At 47.5% G+C, this 13598-nt stretch overlaps 1 protein-coding gene across 10 annotated transcripts in view; it reads left to right on the forward strand.

Annotated features, from left to right (window-relative positions):
• The window catches only part of CACNA1D (calcium voltage-gated channel subunit alpha1 D), a 304390-nt gene that overhangs the window by 221019 nt on the left and 69773 nt on the right, over positions 1-13598 (forward strand). For all 10 annotated transcript variants that reach the window (XM_012771607.3, XM_012771611.2, XM_012771602.2 and 7 more), the window contains 8 exons: positions 134-359; positions 492-699; positions 3239-3359; positions 6683-6797; positions 7324-7390; positions 8279-8345; positions 9130-9277; positions 11346-11475. In XM_012771607.3, the coding sequence (XP_012627061.1) occupies positions 134-359; positions 492-699; positions 3239-3359; positions 6683-6797; positions 7324-7390; positions 8279-8345; positions 9130-9277; positions 11346-11475 (1082 nt within the window). The remainder of the gene's footprint in view (positions 1-133; positions 360-491; positions 700-3238; positions 3360-6682; positions 6798-7323; positions 7391-8278; positions 8346-9129; positions 9278-11345; positions 11476-13598) is intronic.

A 13598-nucleotide genomic window follows, 5' to 3' on the forward strand; every position in this document is an offset into this window, starting at 1 on the left:
AGGCAGACATCAAGGTTAAGGCCACACCCTGCCATGGCTGCAGCAGCAAGGGGCTGACGGGAGGGTGCAAGGTGGAAAGGGGAGTCTGAGTGTCTCCCACGCGGTCCCAGGACAGTGCCCTTTGTCTTTCCAGATATTGCTAACAAAGTCCTCTTGGCTCTGTTCACCTGCGAGATGCTGGTAAAAATGTACAGCTTGGGCCTCCAGGCATATTTCGTCTCTCTTTTCAACCGGTTTGATTGCTTTGTGGTGTGCGGCGGAATTACTGAAACGATCTTGGTGGAACTGGAGATCATGTCTCCCCTGGGCATCTCTGTGTTTCGGTGTGTGCGCCTCTTAAGGATCTTCAAAGTGACCAGGTGAGGAAGCATGTGTCTCAGTGCGGGTGTCTCATGAGCATGAGGCGGCCACCAGTCACATCCCTGGTCAGGTGACACTCTCCTCCGTCCCACACAGGTGTTCTGAGCTGACACCCTCATTTTGACTTACAGGCACTGGACTTCCCTGAGCAACTTGGTGGCATCCTTGTTAAACTCTATGAAGTCCATTGCTTCACTGTTGCTTCTGCTTTTTCTCTTCATCATCATCTTTTCCTTGCTTGGGATGCAGCTGTTTGGTGGCAAGTTTAATTTTGATGAAACGCAAACCAAGCGGAGTACCTTCGACAATTTCCCGCAAGCACTTCTCACGGTCTTCCAGGTGAGCCCCTCCTTTCTCTTCCTGAGAAGCACGTGGTGGACAGTAGCCTAAACTCCCTGGCCTGCTTGTCTGCTCACAGCTCAGTAAGACAAAAAGATTCCTGGGACTTCCATTAACAGTCTCTGCCCTAGTAATAGCCCTGGTCAATCTTGTGCCTTTAAAGTTATTCATTTTGTATTGTCTTCTGTCTATGTGATGTGATTTAATGTTTTATAAGACCACTAGATATATTATAAAATAATAAACCAAAAAGTTTTTTGATTGATTTTATGAGGTTTTTGATTTTATGAGTGAAATAGGCCAAAATTTTCTTATTCTTTGCTAATTTTGATTGCATGCAAGTTTATAATCCTAGTTATAACAGATTCATGCAAAGAAGTGCATTCTGGAGCCTCGAGGCTTTGGTGTGCCGTCAGGGGAATTGGGGGACAGGAACTGTGGGCGCCTGTGCCCTGTCTGCCCTCCTCCCGTGGTGGAGCGAGGACACGCAGATTCGCAGGGCGGCTGTGCTGCTGGCCCCGGCGGGCGTGGGCCGAGAAGGAGCGATGGTTGCAGAGGCACCACTGGCTCAGATGCTCAGAGCAGCAGCACACGCTCCACCTCCCCTGACTCTCAGCCAAGGTCTTCTAAATCCCCTTCCTCGGACAGAGCCTGGCAGGTAAGTTTGAAAGACTCGTCTGTCCTCGTCCCTTTTCACGTGCGACGTCAGCTGCGGAGCCCTGCAGGAGAGGCAGGGAGACACCGTGGGAAGGGCAGTGGACAGATGGGTCCCGTAGCGGCTGTGCCCATGCGTGGCTCTCTGACCTTGGATGAGGCACTCACCCTTTTGGAAGAAACACAGAGACTAAAGGGAATGATCTGTAAGATTCTTTCCCAATTGGTCATTTTGAGGTATATGGAATTATTGCTATAAGCCATAGTTTTATTTTTTGAATTATATTTAAGTTTTGGCTGCTGGTCAAGTATTCTTTTTTTAGATTTATTTCAGAGAAACAAGTATCTTTTAATGTTGTGCATGCATGTGGCACAAAATTCAGATGTTACAAAAGGATATAAAATGACAAATAATTCTCCCACCCAGCCACTAGTTTTCTCTTCTAGGAGGCAGCCACCATTAACAGTTTCTCGTGAATTCTTGGATCTCCATTTGCTCATAGATATAAATCAGTTAACCTCCCTACCTGTGGATGACTTTACGCACATGGTAGCTTACTCTACAGACTGTTGTGCATCTTGCTCTTATCACTTACAGGCACGTAGAGTGTCCTCAAGAGCCTTCCTGTTTGGTCCATGAAAGGTCCTCTTCCTTGTAAATGCACCGTAATTCATGTAACCAGTCCCTTGCTGATGAATGTAGTTGTGTTCAGTCTTGGCCCACGTAAACAGGGCTTCAGTGGGTGGCCGTGAACATACGTCCGGGGTACATGTGAGAGAGTAGATCCGAATGGAATTGCTGCTTTAGAGGGTATGTCTGCTTTAAACTTCAATACCTTTGCCCAGGTGTTCTCTGTACAGCTGGATTAACTCACCCTCCGCTGGCCGTGTGGACACTGCCCGCTACTCTCTCCCTCTCAGCACAGTGGCTGTTCACACTTTCTGGTGCCCATCCGATAGGGGGAAACGGTATCTCACTGTAGTTTTAATCGATGCTGCTCTTATCAAGAGTGAAGTACAATGTCTTTTCATACAGCTATGAGCCATTTATGGTTCCTTTTGTGTGAGTGACTTTATCGCTTCAAATTGTTTGCCCATTTTTCTGTTTGGTTGTGATCAATGACAGTTTAAATTTTAAGATATCTTGCCCAGTCAGAAGGTAAAAGAGCTCAGGCTGTCTCTCTCTCTGGAAGTAGCAGCTTTTAAAATTGCTGTCCATATTCATCTATTTCCTGATTTATCAAGTATCATCAGTAGAGAAGATTAGATATAAAATTTCACATGGTTGGTAGTAACTAATGTTAAGGGAGTTTTAAATTTACATGAGACACTTAGAATTTCCTGCTTCTAAAATTTCATGGATATAATTCTCCATTTCTACAATTGATTAACCATGTGGAAAACTAAGCAGCTGTCAAAAAGAGATGATTTTTTTGACAAAGAGGGTCTTCAGAGTTTATTGAATTAAAAAACAAAGCAGTTGCACATAGCATGATACTCCTTATCTTTGAACACTCAGAGAAGATTATCCAGTGCTTGTTTTCTCTGAGTGTGCTTGCATGTGTTGAAATCCGTAGACGAAGGCTCCAGAGAGACAAATCAACAACATGCTTTCTGGGGAGGGGACTCGAACTGGTCTTGGGTATAAATAAAGGTAAATAACTCTTAAATGTAAAGTTTTTTTCACTGGAAAAGTTAACTCATCTATTTGTAAAACATTTAGAAATAATGCTTTGGGAGAACTCTCTGGGATAACAGCGGATGTGTCCAACGCAGGCCGCGTGGTGGAAGGCAGCGCAGTGGGCTCGGCAGCCCCAGGGCGCTCGAGAGAGCAGCCGTGAGCCGTGCGTCCACCTGCCGGCTCACCCCAGTGTTGGTTCCTCAGATCCTGACAGGCGAAGACTGGAATGCTGTGATGTACGACGGCATCATGGCTTACGGGGGCCCGTCCTCTTCAGGAATGATTGTCTGCATCTACTTCATCATCCTCTTCATTTGTGGTAACTGTATCCTTCAAGCTGACCAGGGATTTTCTGCTGTGTCATTGTCATCTTGCTCCTTTCTCTGAATTTCCCTGTGGTGGTGGTGGTGATAGCAGGGTGGCCGGAGGTGAATGCCTTTCCCTCGTTAGCACAATGTCGCTGGGGGACAGTGTCGTGAAAGTGGAGTTCCAGGCGGGCTTTGAGGAATGCAAGCCGGGGAAGGAGTGTGAGACAGGGAGACAGCACATGTGCTGGTACCAGTGGTCACCCAGTGTGGCGTCAAGGGGTGGCTTAGGGCAAAGCCAGGTGGTTCCCCGTGTGACCACCCTTTGGGGATTAGGGGCACATCTATGTCGTCTTAAGACTTTGATGACCAATGTGGAGCCACCTTCAGTGGATTGACCTTTGTTCCCCTCAACCTAATTTTGCTTTTCTGATCTGTCCTCAGAGATCAAAGGTCCATTGGCTAGCTGCTAACCTATGGTGTGCAGCTTTTCCCTGACTTGTTGTACTCCTTTCCCCTGCCAAGAGGCACTCCCTAATCCTAGCCTTCTGAAATTGGCCCTTGGATGTGTATTTACCTTGTCCAGACCCTCCATGACCATAGTCTGGGTGTGTCTGCTTTATCTTCAGGTCCTGCATGCCTGTCACAAGACCTAGCATATGGGGCCCTTAACGGATGTTTGGTTGGAAAGCAATGGACAGACCATGATACCACCTCAGTCTTCACCCTTCCATTTTAAAGGGTCCTGATCTGGATTCTTCTAAGGAGGCCCAGATCCCTTTAGCTATTTCCTCCTTAATCTTATCTGGCTCATTGGTGAATTTTCTTCAGTGTAGCAACCTCACTGCAAACTTGCCCCATTTTCCACAAGGAGGATGCACAAGGAAGTATTATTCTGTGAAAATGCATCTCAATACATACGCATACTCCTAGTTCCCTAACTCAGGTCTAAGGCCCCTTCTGCAGGGAGCCACCTCTGCCCTGTCTCCCACCCAGAGATGAGCTCTCTACCTCTGAACTCCCATCAGATTTTATCCATGTCTCTTACTGCGTGTAGCCTCTGCCGACTACTGGAATTTGGGGTGGGTACTCCTCCATCCCCTAATTAGGTGATAAGCTCCGTGAGTCGAGAATCTTCTTTTTCACATTTGCATCTCTCAGTATAATACAGGACCTTGAGCATAGTCAGCTCTTGGTAAATGTCTATGAAATGAATGGTTAATATTTTCCTTTTTCTGCTCTCCTCATGATGGGCCCTTATTCTGGACTTAAGTCTGGGAGAATTATTCCCTGGCCACTTCTCTCTGCTGACATGTCGAGTTTTCTATGTGAAAACTATCTGAGGTGCTTAGGGAGTTAGGTTCTGTCTCCCTCAACTAGAACAGATGCCGCGATCTGCCGTGTCTCCTCCTGCATCCCGGCACCCAGAACAGTGCCGGCATGTTGCGGGTGCTTGGTAGATCTTTTGAGTGAATTCCGGGGCACACCACTGTTTAGGAGGGTCTGGGTAATGCCTCTAAATGCAGGTGATGGGTTTTTGCTCTTGGAAACCGTCTGTTCCAAGCTTGTTCCAATCCACTGAAGATGGCTCCACATTGGTCATCCAAGCTTGGAACAGATGGTCATCAATAAGCTTCCTGTGGCTTATTACTCTGGATTTGCTTTTTACTACCTAAAGAGTTGAGTGTCATTGCAAGGCTAGGGAGGTTATTATTCCTTAATTGAAATCATTGAGGGGAGTACTCAGTACAGCTAGACCCAGACACTACCACCTGCCCAAGCCACCAGTACCCCATGGCCACGAGAGCAGTGTTCTGTTACCCAGCCATCTCCGGCCCAGGACGCAGCTCCAGTGAAAAAATAGGCTAGCCTGTCAAAGGCATTTTGAGTGTCTTAATGGAATTCACTCACGTTTCTATCCTCTTTAAAGCCTTGCATAGATTAGTCAAGCATGATGTCCCCTCACAGAGAGCTCCTTCTCAGGTCTTTGTCAGGTTATGTCGGTTTATGTGTTCAGCAACCTACACGCGGCTTCCGATTGCACAGGGCATGGGGGACGGTGGTGTGCTGCTCTCATCTCAGGTCCCTGGGCTCCTGAACTTTTGCCTGCAGATGGCCAGGTGTGCAGCAAAGAGAAGCATTCGTCCTGTAAGGGAGGCCTTCTCATCTATTGCCTTCTGATGCATGTGCTTCTCAACAGCATACTTAACTGCTAGTGAATAACAAACAGGCATCTTCTGATTTGGGGACATCCTTCAGAATACTTTTAAAAATGAAAATGTTGGCCGGGCACGGTGGCTCACGCCTGTAATCCTAGCTCTCTGGGAGGCCGAGGCTGGCGGATTGCTCAAGGTCAGGGGTTCGAAACCAGCCTGAGCAAGAGCGAGACCCCTTCTCTACTATAAATAGAAAGAAATCAATTGGCCAACTAATATATATAGAAAAAATTAGTCGGGCATGGTGGCACATGCCTGTGGTCCCAGCTACTTGGGAGGCTGAGGCAGTAGGATTGCTTGAGCCCAGGAGTTTGAGATTGCTGTGAGCTAGGCTGATGCCACGGCACTCACTCTAGCCTGGGCAACAAAGTGAGACTCTGTCTCAAAAAAAAAAAAATAAAAAAATAAAAAATAAATAAAAATGAAAATGTTCAAGGAAACTGTGTATATACAACATTATAGTAAGAGTGAAGAAACATGATAGTTTGTTTAATCACCTGTCTCAGGATGATTTGCAAAGAGAAAAAAGTTTCTACTATTTGTAGAAATCAAGTCCACCACAGTATCAAAGATGTAGCCACAGTGGAACTGTGCAAAGGAGCACTGCATGCATTCATCTGGCAGCAGGTCGGGCATGTGATCGTCAGTCACCGTTTGTGGAGGAAGGAATAAATGAGTTATGCACAGACTCTGAAGGTCATTTCAAAGGAGAAAGTCTGATATGGTTTTGTACAACAGACAACAGGATCATCATTTGAATAACTACAGCTTTTGAAGAAGTCTATTTTGAAAAGCATTCCCCTGAATATAGACATTATGGTGTGTGTTTTAAAAGAAACAAAAACACAAAGTACTCTTTAATTACACCATGTGTATGTTATAGATTGTTATACAATGTATAACATAACTATGGGTACATGGATATATGGCATTAGTTTTCATAGGGTTTAGTGGATCTTAATTTTATTTCTTTCCAGACTGTCTTCTTACAGTTTTTGAGTTGTTTTTTACTTTGTTTTTTGGGGCAGTCACTTGCTACCAGTCTCCTAGAACACAGAGGGACGTGATGTTGACCATATGTAGTTGCAATCAGAAGTGTTGTTGTGCCCTTAAATTTTTCGAATTAGATATTCTACTGAACGTCTTCTTGGCCATTGCTGTAGACAATTTGGCTGATGCTGAAAGTTTGAACACTGCTCAGAAAGAAGAAGCAGAAGAAAAGGAAAGGAAAAAGATTGCCAGGTAACCCCTTTCCCCTGAGGTCTTAGCCCAGGGGCTGCTTGGGGAGCCCTGCCACAGGTGGGGCCCGGTGGGGCCCGGTGGGCTCACCTGTGCTTCAGGGTAGCTGTAGCCCCCATGTCGCTGCTTTGCAGATGGTGGGTGACCATGTGGTCAGACCAAAAAGGATGGGATCTTGGGCAGAAGCCAGGTCCTTGACACTTGTCCCTCAGAGCTGCCAATGGGACTCACATGTCCCTGTACTTAAAGAATTACTGCAGTTAATTTTGGCGTCATAAAATAAATGATGCATTCAATGCTGATTAGCTCTTGGATGAGAATTTTAATAAGATGATCTATGTAATGAATCCATTGCACTGAGACTACCAGAAGCTCTGAGTTTGGGTTGTGCTATGTTCTTGCTCTTAGTGTTGTTTCCAATTAAATTCTGTCCTTCATTGGGGCATTGTTGATTCAGAATCCTGATTAGCATTTTTATACATAGTTATATGGTTATTTGGTTTCTTGTGTTCTTTTTTCTTCTCTGTAGAAAAGAGAGCTTAGAAAATAAAAAGAACAAGCCAGAAGTCAACCAGATAGCCAACAGTGACAACAAGGTATTTATTCTAAAATACTTGTTTCAAAGTGATTCTGTTGGTATCTCCAGAAATATACCACTTAACACCGTGGAAGCATCTTACGTATCACACCTTGGATATTTTGGTGTGAGAAAGTATAGCATGCCATGTAGATACTGGCTTCCTGGGTTGGGGGGAGGCAGTTGGCTGGCTCTTAACCAGAATTTCACCAGAGAACCAATATTATAAATATTTGGTTGGTTTGACCACTTTTTTTTCTTTATTGGAGTTGTGTGGTCAGACCTGACCCATAGTCAAGATCCCATAAGCATCTTCTGAGTAGGTGTTAAAATCAGGGATTTTTTATAGTCATCTATTTCCAGAAGCAATCCTAGAATCAGGTGGTCTGGGTGTCCGCAGGGCTGCACTGTCAGACTTCATCCCACTTATGACCGCTCTGGATGTCTTGCTCATCTGTTCCTCGAGTTGATAAATACCTTTTGAGTGGCAATCGTGTGTCAGACACTGGGGATTCGGTAACTGTCTTCTAAGAAGATAGACGAGGTCCCTGCCTTCCGGAGCTCACAGTGAAGCAGAAAGGAGTCTGAGATGCGGTTGTCATGCAGCGTGTGTGGCTGTGCAGAATGGGAAAGGACAGAGCCCTGCATGGTGCTGGGTGACCGTGGCCAGTCTCCTTGTCTGCCCTCAGGCCTCTGTGTGAAGCAGAACCACCATCTGGGGACATCTGCCTGTCCCCGCACACTCACACTCACACACACACACACACACACACACACACACACACACACACGGGGGAGAAATCTCATGCACGCCCTGTGCTGAACGGCCAGGGTCACCATTCACTTTGGCCCTCTGAAGTGCACTTAAGTCAGGCTCCCTCCTCCCCAATGTCTCTGTCTGTCTTAGGTTGCAATTGACGACTATCGAGAAGAGGATGAAGACAAGGACCCCTACCCGCCTTGTGACGTGCCAGGTATGCTGGGGTGGCCAGGGACAGGCTCTCTCGGTCTGCACGACGTGGCTGTGCTGCCACTCTGTGACCAGCGCCCACCGGGGCGTGCACAGGGCTGCTGAGGCCAGGGGTCCAGTCGCCTGGGGGACCGGTTAGCTGCACGTTTTCCTGTGGCCCCAGGCAGCACGTGTAACCCAATCCCAGGGGTGGAGAGGGAGCGTGTGCCGAGAAAGCACTCTGGGAGCACCACTGTCGGCACTCATCTGCACTTTTACCTTCGGTGCCTTTAGTGGCTGATGTCATGGGACTGTGACTTGAAATTCCACACACAGTTGTCCAGGCTAAGCTGAGCCAAAGAGGTCACAGGGGAAATGGCCGGGTGCTGGGCGGGTGGCAGTGAGAATCCCACCACCTCCAGTTTTGGCTGTGGTCAGAGCTCACCCTGGTGGGAACCTCATTCCCACAACTATACATGCTCACCAGACAGGGTGCCTCTCAGACCTGTGCACATTCAGCCCGTATGCTGAAGGAGCAGGAGCATTTTCATTAGTGTAAGAAGTGGATATTAAAGTTTAAGCCAATTTGGGTTTTTTTTCCCCGAGACAGGGTCTCGCTCTGTTGCCCAGGCTGATCTTGAACCCCTGGCCTCAAGCGATCCTCCTGCCTCAGCCTCCCAAGGTGCTGGGATTCCAGGCATGAACCACGCCCCACCCCCAGCCATGAGCCAAATTTTAATGTGAAATTGAGAACAATTCAAACCCATATGCAGTCTTTCATGCCTATAAAAAAGGTGTTTCATTTAAAGTAGGTGAAGAGGAAGAAGAAGAGGAAGAGGATGAGCCTGAGGTTCCTGCTGGCCCCCGTCCTCGCAGAATCTCAGAGTTGAACATGAAGGAGAAAATCACCCCTATCCCTGAAGGCAGCGCTTTCTTCATTCTCAGCAAGACCAACCCGTAAATACCTCGTTTCTAGTCTTATCGCTGCACTTCTCAGTGCCTCTGCAGCCTGCTTTCAGATGGCTGGCGGGGTTGGGGAAGGGAAAGTGAGTCACAGCCCCCTCTGGGCCCAAATGTCCTTGGGGCCCCAGTCCCTGCCGCCCCCTCTCCTGCTCCATTGTTGCCTTTGCCCTCAGTTCCTTTGTTCTTCTCTTCCTAGCCTTCTTGTTCCTGTGGGGTTGACCAGGGCCTGGGAGGAGCCCCAGTCTAGATTCTCCTCCTCCCGCAGCCCTGCGTGGGGACAGCAGTGGGGAGGTGCCTTGTCCTCACCAGCTATTCCACGTGGAGCCCACTGTGCTGTTCCACGCCTTGGCCAGCCATAGGACCCTCTCTGACTGAGTGGGTTGTCTGTTAGGATGCTCTGTGGGCTGAGAATTTTGTGACCAAGGTCTGTGTGATGCCTCCATCTTGAGATCCCATTTCGTTGATCATTTTTCTCTATTGAGTTTTGTGATGTTAAGTAATATTGTGCAGTGACATTTTATTGGTTGTAAGTATCCACTTCAGCTCTATAATATGCTGCTTAAAATAGCATTTCTCATGTTCAGATGATAAGGTGCTCACCAGGAACATGGCAATGGCTCACAAGTACCGTACGAGGAAGACGTTTATTTACTAGCTGGTTTCTAGGTTTTAAATCATCTGGGATTGAGTAAAATGCCAGGGGGAATAAATGGCTCCTGGAAAGGTTTCTAGAATTACAAAGTAGGTTTTGGCCATTGGAGGAGAACCCTGTATAATGCACAGGCCCTAGGGAGACACAGGTGGGAAGCAGGGCATGCTGAGTCCTTAGAGATATGAAGGTTTGATGGTACTTTTTACAGCTCATCACTATTTGGATGTCCTTTAAAAAAAAAAAAGAAGGGAAAAAAAGGTTATTAAACTGGTGTTACTGACACCCACGGCTTACTATGTAAACATATGTTGAGGAAATGAGTTTATTTTCCCCAAAGACTGCGAGCACTCCTGCTCTCACTGCCTCGGAAGGTCTTCCCAGGCTCAACTGCTAACAACCTACGGACTCTCCAAGGGATTTATCTAACGTTAAGCAGCCCCAAAAGGGAGGATTTGAAGGAGGGGTCGCCTTCATATAAAGTTGACTCCAATTTTGAAAGTGAAAAAATCTTTTTAAAGGAAAGCCTATCTCTCTTCTAAGTAACCACCCCCCAAATCTTTAGATTCTAGAGTCGATGATTGAGGGTAAGGTAGTCAGTTGCTAACTAGCCTGTGGCACATCAGAGACAGCAGCCAGGTCCTCATGGCCTGGAGAGCCATCGTCATAGCCCAGGGCCTGGGGTCCTGGATGTGAACTGGACCCAAATGTCCCTGGGGCCCCCCAGTCCCTGCTGGGGGGACATCACAGGACTGCAGGACTCAGTGGCAACCCTGTCAATGGTGCAATAAGATCTTTTCATGTTAGCAAATGATGATGTAACCTTCATTTTCTAGGGACTGCTTGTTAGGGGTCAACTCCAAAATTTAAACAATAGCATGTGTGACAAAATCTCCAGACAATAGGAGGTTTCACCAAGCCTCAGCTGGTGCAGGCCCTATTTTAATACAGCCTCCTACAGTATAAGAAAGGGATTTGTCTCACTCTTTGTGAACTGCTGAGATGGGGTCTGGCCTTGGTTTCCTTTTTAAGGCAGAGGAGATAAGTAGTTGAGCTTTCTGTTGTAGTGGAGAAACTTCAGAGTCACACAGACCTGGGTGGGAAATCTGCCCCTGGTCCTTACTAGCTATGTCACCATAATGTTCTCTCACATCCCCACAAGCCTCAGTTTCCCTAAGGTCAGGAGGCAGTAATCTCCACTTCTAAGGATGCTATGGAATGGTCTCTGTGACGCCCCCAGCACAGAGCTGGCCATGCTGCAGCCGCGGGGGTGCCTCGTGGGGCGACGGCCGTCTCACTCTGGTGCACCTGTGCACATCAGCACAGCAGACAGCTGCGCCCACCCGGCGTCTCGCAGCCCCCGCGTCTGGGCCCTGCCCGGGACCATGTCCATACAGCAGCTTCTCCCTGCAGGATCCGCGTGGGCTGCCACAAGCTCATCAACCACCACATCTTCACCAACCTCATCCTCGTCTTCATCATGCTGAGCAGCGCTGCCCTCGCCGCCGAGGACCCCATCCGCAGCCACTCCTTCCGGAACACCGTAAGCGCTGGGAGAGGAGAGGCAGGAGGGACGCATGCTGGGGCGGTGCTGGCCTCTCTCGGCAGTGCCATCGTGGACATGGGACCTGGGGGGCCTGCAAGGTGCCAGCTAGAGTAGGCCCCATCCAACTGGGAATGCCAGATATTTCCGGCTAGCTGGTGCCAGAGAGCTGCTGGTTTAGTGGGATAAATCTTAATGGAGTCATTGATTTTGAACTCCATTTTAAATACTCTGCAGTAACTTCTAGTGTATCCAGGGACCCTGCTCCTTTTCCTCTTTGTGCCTTGATGGTGACATTTGCATCCATCCTTTCCCCTCCCCGCTCCGATTCTCACACACACCAGTTTGGAGATGCTGCCTGCTGGCAGCACACAGCAGGGAGCGAGCAGCATTGAACCCAGGTGTGCCACTGGCCGGGCTCTCATTTAGGGCTGATGGCGGAGATTTCTATCTTATGTGGTCTTAGATACACAAAGCTGCTAGGTCCACTCCTGAGGAGAAATACAAGTTAGGGAGGTGCTGGGATGTCGAGTTGAGGCATTCATGGAAAGGAAGAACTGCAGGTTTTGGTGTGGCAGGGGTGGTTATCCGGTCGGCCCTCCATATCCATGCCTCTGCATCTGTGGGTTCAGCCAGTGTGGGGTAAAAATATTCAGGAAAAAGATGCTTCTGTACTGAAGGCGTGCAGAGTTTTTCTTGTTGCTCCCTAATGACAATGCAGTCTAACACTGCAATGCAGTCTAACAATTATTCACATAGCATTACATTGCATTAGGTGTCATAAATAATCTAGAGATGATTTAAAGTATGCTGGAGGATGTGTGTAGGCCACATGCATACGCTACACCATTTTATATCAGGGAGTTGAGCATCTGTGGATTTTGGTGTCTGCAGGAGATCCTGGAACCAGTTCCCCATGGGTACCAAGGGGCGACTATACTAAGAAAACAAGTAGAGAGTTAAGTTTCTATTATTCATCAGCTTTGTAACTGAAGGATGGTGCCCCCCCACTGCATTTATGTTGGGAAGAAATTTGTCCCTAAATTAGTTCTTGCCTCAGCAGCCCAGTTTAGCAGTTGAGCTAATTCAGCACTGAGGACAACCCAAAGGCGAGACAGCTCCAGAGACGCAGTAGCCTGTTGCCTCTCAGGCTTGGCAGTTTGAGTGTGGTGTCGGGCTGTCACCAAGAAACCCTCCCAGCAGAGGGAAGGCTGCAAGTGTGCCAGGCCATCGGCTGGCACTGCCTCGCCCGCTTGGTGCCTCTTTCTGTGTACCAGATTGTTAGAGACTTCAGGATTAAGACACGTCAGCAGACAGTGCCCCCCAAGATTCTGCCGTGACGGCCAAGCCCTCATGCAGCTTCTCTCCATTCCCGGTGCGTGGCAGACGCAGTCCGTCAGATTGGTAAAGCACACGCCCTGACGGGAAGGGAAGGACGCTCTCCCCAAGCCCGGGTCGGTGCCGATGGAAAGAGACGGCACTGTGCCCGTCTCAGCCTGTCCTCATGGATCAGGGCTTTTGTTAGAGGTTTGCAAGGCCGTCTCTCTCTAGATGTGCAAATGGAATTAACGACCTCCGTGTCATTGAGTTCCATCATAAAAATAAGACACAAGAGGGAAGATATGTTTGGAAAAAATATTACAGACTAGGTTGGGAGCTAGTCTGGGATACAGATTGACAAGGGGCTAATTTATATTGGGGCTTCACATTCTTATTTTTCATTGTAACCACCTGTCCATGAGTTTATTTCCTCGATTCTTTTCCCCAAAATATTTATTGTTCTTTTTAAAGAGATGTACATATGTGTGTTTGTCTTCCTCTTAAAATCCTGCAGTGGTTTGTATTTTTTTAACACATTAACTGCCATGTGAGTTGTATTTAACTATGCTAGTTTTGAGCCCAGGGCCTCGTGAAGCATATATAACTCACATATCTCTATCTTGGGAGCCATGAGAACTATTTTTCAAGTTGCATACAACTCACACAGAGAAAATAATAAAAAATAAATTTTTCATTAAATTAGATAGGATCATTTTTTTGGAAGTTTTATTCTATTTTCCTAATAAAACACCGTTGCCCCAAGGAAAAAGAATTCTTTGAGTGGGCCCAGCAAGGTGAAAAAC

This window comes from Microcebus murinus, chromosome 1 (assembly GCF_040939455.1).
Source record: "Microcebus murinus isolate Inina chromosome 1, M.murinus_Inina_mat1.0, whole genome shotgun sequence".
Taxonomy (NCBI): Eukaryota; Metazoa; Chordata; class Mammalia; order Primates; family Cheirogaleidae; genus Microcebus; species Microcebus murinus.